Here is a 7,249-nt window from a genome sequence, read left to right on the forward strand (position 1 = left end):
TTACTTGATATCAATTATAAATTGTTAAATCTATAAAATATATAATATTATCCATTGATTTTTTGTTGTAAAATATAGATCTTATTAATTGTAATATAAATTTTATCATATTTTTTATATATAGATTGAAACTTTTAAAAACAAATCTCCAATCTATCTAATATTAAATCATATTTTTCAAATAAATTACAAACTATGATAATATAGAATTTGAAAGTAGTGATTCAATAAACCTAACTTGTGATTTTAAAATTGAATAGCTTTGGAATTGAAGTTTAATCACCAATTATATTTGATTGATGAATCTTCAATACTTTGATCTTGTATCATCAAACTTCTTAAATAAGACAACTATTAATTTTTTTAACATTTAAATGAGGTTCTACCATATGAGAAGTAATAAGATTTAGTACAAATATTGAAGCAACTCCAATCATCTATATATTTGTACTTTCTACTAATCTTATTACTCCTTATAGTGATAAATTGAATTAATGTATCATAATCAGTAACTCTCTCAATTACTCTTATATTTTTGCTATTGTATTTTTCATTATAACAACCTCTTCTATGATAATATTAAAAAAAATATGTCCAATATCACTCAAGATAAGTAAAAGACATAACTTTAGAATAAAAAAAATACTAAGAACAATATCAATTTAGAGGAGGATAATCTACAACTTCTAATATACTTATGTTTTATTAAGAGAAAGAAGTAATCTACTCTTAATTAAGAAAAGACAAAGCTCTGATATTATAAGTATACTTTTTTTAATTTTTAAAGAATAAGAACTCAATGAAAGCAAATAAACAAATGAGGTTTTTTTAAAAAAATATAATAAAACGTAAATAAAAAAGTATATATTTTAAAAAGAAATTAGAATGGTTATTGTTAAAAGAAAAAAACACTAGAGATCTTTGAAACTAGACTAGAAGCAAGATAAGAATTGATATGAGTGAAGAAGGCTTCACTCTTACCTCCATACATACTATCTATCTAAGTGCTATGAAGTAATGTTCTATAAGTTTAAATCCAACCATGAGCTCCTGACTGGTCATCCATCCAATTCCCACGTTCTCAAACCGATATCCGTAACATTCAGGGGAACTCTATACCTGGGGAACCCCGCATCCGGACATCAATAGTAGGGTTGCAGCACTCCAAACCAACGGGCTCCATTGTCTCGGCTCGAGTGCAGCGACACTCAGAGTTGTGTCCGCAGTCGGTGACCGTTAGCTTGCGTCGCAAGCTTACAGTCCAGACTTCGTTCGACTTGCCGGGGTCCGCACGCAAGTCTGCTAATTGTCTAGCAGATTGTAGAATTTTTCTACGGGTCGAATTTTCATTCAGGGTTTTGTGTATAACATATTAGGGTAGGGGCTTTTTGTTCCCCGAAGAAATGCCGGGAGCCTTGAAGGCAAGAGAGGCCGACAGCGGTCGCGCCATGGAATTTTCCTCTCTTGTAGCAGGAAAATGTGCCGCTGCGGCTTCTAGCAATGCCTCTGGTCAGATTGAGGTTGATGCCTTGAACAGCAGTGGAAATGATGGGACGCTTTTCAAGAAGAAGAAACGGAAGAAGAGAAGGAACGTGAACCCTTCGAGCGTGGAGGATGGCAGTCATCTTAACAAGCCTCTTGACCGGGTATGTAGCCGACCCAGTTGATGTTAGGTGTAGTTTTTTTCGTATGGAACGATGTAGACGTGGTATTGGTTTAGCTGCGGAATTCTATGGTGTTATCGGTTTGATTTCTGGTTTATTGCTTCGCGAGTAGTCTGCATTGATCGGTATTGGTGCGAGAAGGCATTTTTCTTATTATCGCAGACCTTCTTTTTTCCTCCTTTGTTCTTGATGTTATTGAATGTAATAGTTGGAATTGGAGTGCTGGAGTAAAATCGCTTGACCTAATTGAGAAGGCTCCGGCTTCAATATATATATATATATATATATATACATACATACATATACCAGTTGAACCCGTATAACGAACAACTAGTATATATATATATATGTGAAAAAATATGCAAAAAATTTAGTTAATGTCATAACTTTTTTGAGGGAGAAGTGAATAATATGTGATGTTAAGGTCCTATGGATCTTTAAACCTGGTTCTGTTAATGCCCTGTTAATTGCTGCATAACTTAACTTTTGTTTTACTTTTGATGAAAACAATGAGATATGCATTCAATAGAGATGGTTTTTGTCTCTCTTCTTATTTAACTCCGCTGATTTTATACAAGAGATATATGTGTGTGTGAGTATGTGCGTGTCGAGTCTTTTAGGGTATGTGCGTGCGGGAAGAGTTGTTCTCCTGATGTACCTTTGGAGGTTGCTGATGAAATGTTGGGTGCTCACACTTTGCAGATGGTTCGACATGATATGGATACCCCATCGAACTGCACCTCTTTAAGTAAGAGAAATGCCTCTTGTGTAACTGAGCTGAAACAGGCGCGGGAGTTACCGACTGGGAATTGCTTAGAACCTATTGACGCCGTTAAAGTTTCAGGTAATTTGAAGCCTAACAAGAAGAAGCGTAAGCGTCATGAAGATCATCCTGTTAACGAAGCAGCATCGTCTTCAGTAGCAAAAACAGAGGAAACAACTGTTAAAGCGCATGAGAGGGTCTGGCAGTATGTGTGCAACAGGGCAGTTGTCGTAAATTCTGGAAGCGTACCAGATTCAGTCGTGCCTTCAAAGCCTGGATACGGCAGGAATACAGTTGTTACGGAGATCCATGTGGCTGGTAAGAAAATTGTCGTTACTAACACCAAAGAAGGGGCTGTCGCGCAAGCCTGGTTGAAGCGGCAAATAGGAAAGGTGTTTGGTTTGGACGCAGAATGGAGGCCGAGTTTTAGAAAAGGTGTCGAGCATAAAATTGCTCTTTTGCAGGTATGGCTTTCCAGTGCTTCTTAGGATTATTGTGTAACAACACAATTTAGGTTTCGTTAGATTATGTCAACAATTCTGGTGCTATGTGTTTGTGTACACATTTTCCCACCTATTTTTAATGTTTTTGTTCCTAATTGATGATTGCAGATTTGTGGAGAAGACGATTGTTTGATTGTTCAGATGTTATACCTGGATTCAATCCCAACCGAATTAGTCAATTTTCTGAAAGATCCTTCAATTAAATTTCCGGGTGTTGGAATTAAAGGAGATGCCTTGAAGCTGAAAAGAGACTGGGGGCTTGAATGCAATGGAGCGATTGATCTGACCACTCTGGCTGCCAGTGTTCTGGGTCGACCAGAACTGAAAGCCGCAGGACTGAAGTCTCTTGCTAAGGTAGTCATGGACTATGATATGGCAAAACCGAAGCGAGTTACTATGAGCAACTGGGCGAAGCCGATCTTGGACAAAGTTCAAGTTGAGTATGCAAGTCTAGATGCTTGGGTCTCGTATGCTATTCACCAAAAACTTTTCCAACCTGCATTAGAAACAGGCTTGGGTTTCTAGGACTTTTGTTGTACAATCCAAATTTTTTATTTTTATTATTATTTTTCCTATGTACATGAATGGTCTTCAGAGATGCACTACTCACATTCTATCCCAGTAAAAGCATTATCAATTAGTCATTGGGGATGTTACCCTGCCGAGTACTACTGGTACCAAGTTTTCTTTGATTCGAATGCATTCAAGGGATACGGAATTTTCGAGTGCGGTTCAGGGTAACTGTAGCTCGTGATGGAGTATAGTGGAAGTATTCACGTGTCATTTTAGATAGTCATCCCCGTGATTGGTAAATGAGTAGACACCTACGCCATCAAATCAAACCAGTGTAACTGGGAGAGCTCTAGATTGTTCAACTTTGCACACAACTGTTCAACTTTGCACACAACTGGGTTTAGCAGTCTGATTCTCTGTTGACCTTTTTAAATCACTTATAGAGGAAAGCTGGTTTTCTGGGATGTGGAATGAGGTGAAGAGGATGTAGCCGAGGGCTAGTGACACCGTCGAATTTCTCCGTCATGTCCAATTCGCGATGGTCCTGACCGGCTGGCAGAGACCAGTCGAAGCTGTGCACGAGGTGAGCAAGAACATGAGGAATGTTCACAATGGCAAGAGGCATCCCAGGGCAAATGCGTCGGCCTGCGCCGTAGGGCATGAGCTGGAACAACTCCTGGCCGGTTGGCACATTCCCTTTACCGGGACTCAAGAATCTGGTTGGATCGAATTCGTCGGGCCGATCATAAACAGATGGGTCTCGATGGATAGCATGGATGTTGAAAATTAAGCGAGTTTTTGCGGGCAGGTAGTGTCCTGCGACTTGACGTGGTTCGCGTGACTCATGGTTGATGCCAATAGGAGCACCAGGTTTCACACGCATCACCTCCTTCACCACAGCTTCCAGGTATGGCAATTTTTCCAAGTCTGATTCTTGGACAACTCGTTCAGTACCCACCACACCGTCAAGTTCCGCTTGTACTTGTTTCATCACTCCCGGGTTACGTATCAAGAACGCCATAGCCCATTCCAATGTGCTCGATTGCGTCTCTGCTCCCGCGAATAACATATCCTGCAGGACATACTTGCTACATGTGAGAATTACACATCGACATATTGTGTTGTTTCGTAATATGAGTTCGCTGCGAGCGGTACATCAGAGCTAGGGTTTTAATGATCAGATTCACCATCACGACTCCTCGAACGGTTTCATGGTCTAACGTGCCCTTGCCGTCGTGAGATGTCGTTTCCAAGAGTAGATCAACGAAGTCTTTCTTGCGGTCTGCGTCTTGTTTGTGATTTGCATCAATACGGCGCCGCTCGTGTCCGTTGATGTCGATAATCTCATCCATCTTCTTGTGGATCTTGTCCGCAATTTGCTGAAATTTACCTCTGATCCCTTGTAATTTTGTGATAAATCTCAGACACGGTATGTAGTCGCTGACGACAAAGATAGCGTAGGAGGAAAAGTGAATTTTGAGAATCTTTTGGTATCGTTTAGCATCTTCTACGTTACTCTCTTCCCCTTCGACAAATAACCTATGAGACACAAAATAACATGTCAGAATTCCATAAAGGATGATTTTTCCAGTTTGCTGCGACTCTGTGTACAATGATGACACCCCGCCACCCAGCAACAATTGACTTCAACCCGCATGCACGTACCGTTTATTGAACACCATTTGTGAAATGAAGTTGGTAGACGTGTTTCGGAGCTGAAATGGTAGGTTCACGACGCAGTCTTCACTCGACGACTTACGTAAGATGTCTTTCATTAGTGTGTGGATTTCGAATGTTCTCGTTGCTTCGTACGACGCTAAACGCTTCTTAGTGAAAAATTGAGAGGTACATATCATGCGGAGATGGCGCCAAGCAGGTCCATTCGAAGCATGCACAATGTCCTTGCTATTGAATAATAGCTTGCCGAAGAGCTTTGTGGGGCGGTAGGCAAATTGGAGGTCGTGGTTAGTCACGACTTCTTTTGCCATGCTTGCCGAGGAAACTACAACTGATTGGATGGATCCTAAGCGCAGATACATGAGCTCCCCGTGCTTTTTAGCCAATACGCGGAGAGTTTTATACGGGAGGGGGCCAAGGCTGAACAAACTTCCAACTATTGGCCAAGCCCAAGGCCCAGGAGGCAGATTTCTCCGCTGGATCCCTTCAAGGATAAATTTTCCCAAAATCATAGCCGCCCAGGCCAAGAATCCGACCAAGAATGCTGTAGCCAGCATTTTGTCTTTGTCTACGAGCATCCAAAGACCATCCAGTGACAAGGTCACTTGACGAAGGGATCCAAGCTTACTCCCAACTTCAAACATCTGGCCACCCATTATGAAAATCTCTTCGAACTTCCAAAAAAGCAAAAACAAAAGAAGAAATGCTCTTTAAGTGTTTATCACTGCTTGATTGGCGGCTGCCAGACACAGGAGAGAGAGAAAGAGAGAGAGTTCAAATATCCATTTCAAAGCTGACCATGAAAGAGATAAAGTTGATGCTTGCTCAGACGTTTGTTGCAACACCCATACCAATCCCTTCGCTTGATCTGCTGCTTCAGGAGATGATGAATCTCCATGCGTGAAAAACAATGCATGTGTAAAGATTCTTCTGATGAAGAGCCATTGATCAAAGGAATACCAACATTGATTCTGTAGTGCAACACACACACACACACGCACGCACAATTTTCAGATTGCAAGTCTCGTATGTAGTTCACACCCGGGAGAAAGTGACGAAATAACTCGGAAGGTCCTTTCGTGAAAACTACCGACTACGTTCCTGAGAACGAAAACCTCCCTTATCGTCTCCACCAGACAACTCTCACTCTCAGCAAAACACCTAATCCTAATCGCAAGTTGCCGACCTGATAAGATGCACTTAGTTAAGCAGCTAAAGGAACGCAATTCCACGAGAAAGGAAGCTTCAACTAGCTACAGTACAAATCCTACATTTCATGAAATTCACAATGGGAGACAGTCGTTTTCTATCACAGTACAAGGACCATGCTCTCCTTCCAAAGCACGTACAGCAAGGTCTGACAAGGAGATTCTGCCAAAAAGCAGGGTGGCCTGGCAAGTACTGGTTTCCAGTTGATACGGTTGCAGAAATCATCACTGTACAGCGGGGGGTTTATCAACGTTATCAATGCAATCACGACTCACGCGCTTGACGTTGAGATAAAGACACCACCGGAACTGCACTGCAACTTAAAAGAGAAGAGCATCCCCCTTGCGCTTGGAACAAGGTCAACAAACCCGCCCACCTCCTTCAAAATCCTCCCTCGGAGCTCCCCCAACCAAAAAAACACAAGCAATCACACCCAATTCGCAAGAGAGCGTGCATGGTTTACCACTCCGGAACGATGCCCTCCTACCTTTTTATACCCACATTTCCGCCCATTAAATAACCCTCCATCATCCACATTAGTCGTGTAGATTCCAGCACGTGCAATATTTCGGCCTAAACGTGGTGCCGAAAATTACACCGGTGAGCGGTAGTGCTCAGCCCTGAAAGAGCAGTAGGACTGTCAGTACTCTATATTGACCCACATGCTCGAAAGAGCCGCAAAAGGTCCCCCCCCCCTTTTTTGCAATGATGCGAACGCATTTTCTACTCTTCGTAGCAGTGCCGACCACACTCTGCGCTTTTTCCCTCACCCCCTCCCTCCCTCCGCTCGTTTCCCTGTCTGGCTCCCCCCTTCGCTCCGTCGTCGTCGTCGTCGACGCTCATTGCAAGCAAGGGGGACGATATGGTTTCTACGCTGCCCCACCACCGCAACCCACCATTCCGGCCCTCCCGCCCGCCAG

General features: G+C 42.1%; 2 protein-coding genes across 3 annotated transcripts; one reads left to right on the forward strand and one right to left on the reverse strand.

The window, feature by feature from the left end:
- Window positions 1-1,222: 1,222 nt before the first annotated feature.
- On the forward strand, window positions 1,223-3,509 carry LOC112278681 (uncharacterized). The gene is made up of 3 exons (XM_024512303.3): window positions 1,223-1,646; window positions 2,367-2,891; window positions 3,039-3,509. The coding sequence occupies exons 1-3, from the start codon at window positions 1,404-1,406 to the stop codon at window positions 3,453-3,455; spliced, it is 1,185 nt and encodes a 394-aa protein (XP_024368071.1). The 5' UTR covers window positions 1,223-1,403; the 3' UTR covers window positions 3,456-3,509.
- Window positions 3,459-6,955, reverse strand: LOC112278680 (flavonoid 3'-monooxygenase CYP75B137). 2 transcript variants are annotated; one of them, XM_073528914.2, is made up of 4 exons: window positions 6,817-6,955; window positions 5,109-6,091; window positions 4,631-4,982; window positions 3,459-4,515 (listed from the first exon to the last, which is right to left on the reverse strand). In XM_073528914.2, the coding sequence occupies exons 2-4, from the start codon at window positions 5,774-5,776 to the stop codon at window positions 3,877-3,879; spliced, it is 1,659 nt and encodes a 552-aa protein (XP_073385015.1). In that variant the 5' UTR covers window positions 5,777-6,091; window positions 6,817-6,955; the 3' UTR covers window positions 3,459-3,876. The 2 variants fall into 2 exon arrangements, with proteins under 2 accessions (XP_073385015.1, XP_024368069.1); XM_024512301.3 differs by lacking the exon at window positions 6,817-6,955 and adding an exon at window positions 6,605-6,780.
- Between the last annotated feature and the right edge of the window lie 294 nt (window positions 6,956-7,249).

This window comes from Physcomitrium patens, chromosome 2, assembly GCF_059467195.1.
Source record: "Physcomitrium patens ecotype Gransden chromosome 2, ASM5946719v1, whole genome shotgun sequence".
Taxonomy (NCBI): Eukaryota; Viridiplantae; Streptophyta; class Bryopsida; order Funariales; family Funariaceae; genus Physcomitrium; species Physcomitrium patens.

Excerpts from the sequence above, each read along its gene's own strand:
- LOC112278681 (XM_024512303.3), top strand. The coding sequence starts at position 1,404 with ATGCCGGGAGCCTTGAAGGCAAGAGAGGCCGACAGCGGTCGCGCCATG. Across the intron at positions 1,647-2,366 it reads TTAACAAGCCTCTTGACCGG|ATGGTTCGACATGATATGGA; the intron begins GTATGTAGCCGA and ends CACACTTTGCAG. Across the intron at positions 2,892-3,038 it reads ATAAAATTGCTCTTTTGCAG|ATTTGTGGAGAAGACGATTG; the intron begins GTATGGCTTTCC and ends TGATGATTGCAG.
- LOC112278680 (XM_073528914.2), bottom strand. The coding sequence starts at position 5,776 with ATGGGTGGCCAGATGTTTGAAGTTGGGAGTAAGCTTGGATCCCTTCGT. Across the intron at positions 4,983-5,108 it reads CAAATGGTGTTCAATAAACG|GTTATTTGTCGAAGGGGAAG; the intron begins GTACGTGCATGC and ends TGTGTCTCATAG. Across the intron at positions 4,516-4,630 it reads CCGTTCGAGGAGTCGTGATG|GATATGTTATTCGCGGGAGC; the intron begins GTGAATCTGATC and ends TATGTCCTGCAG.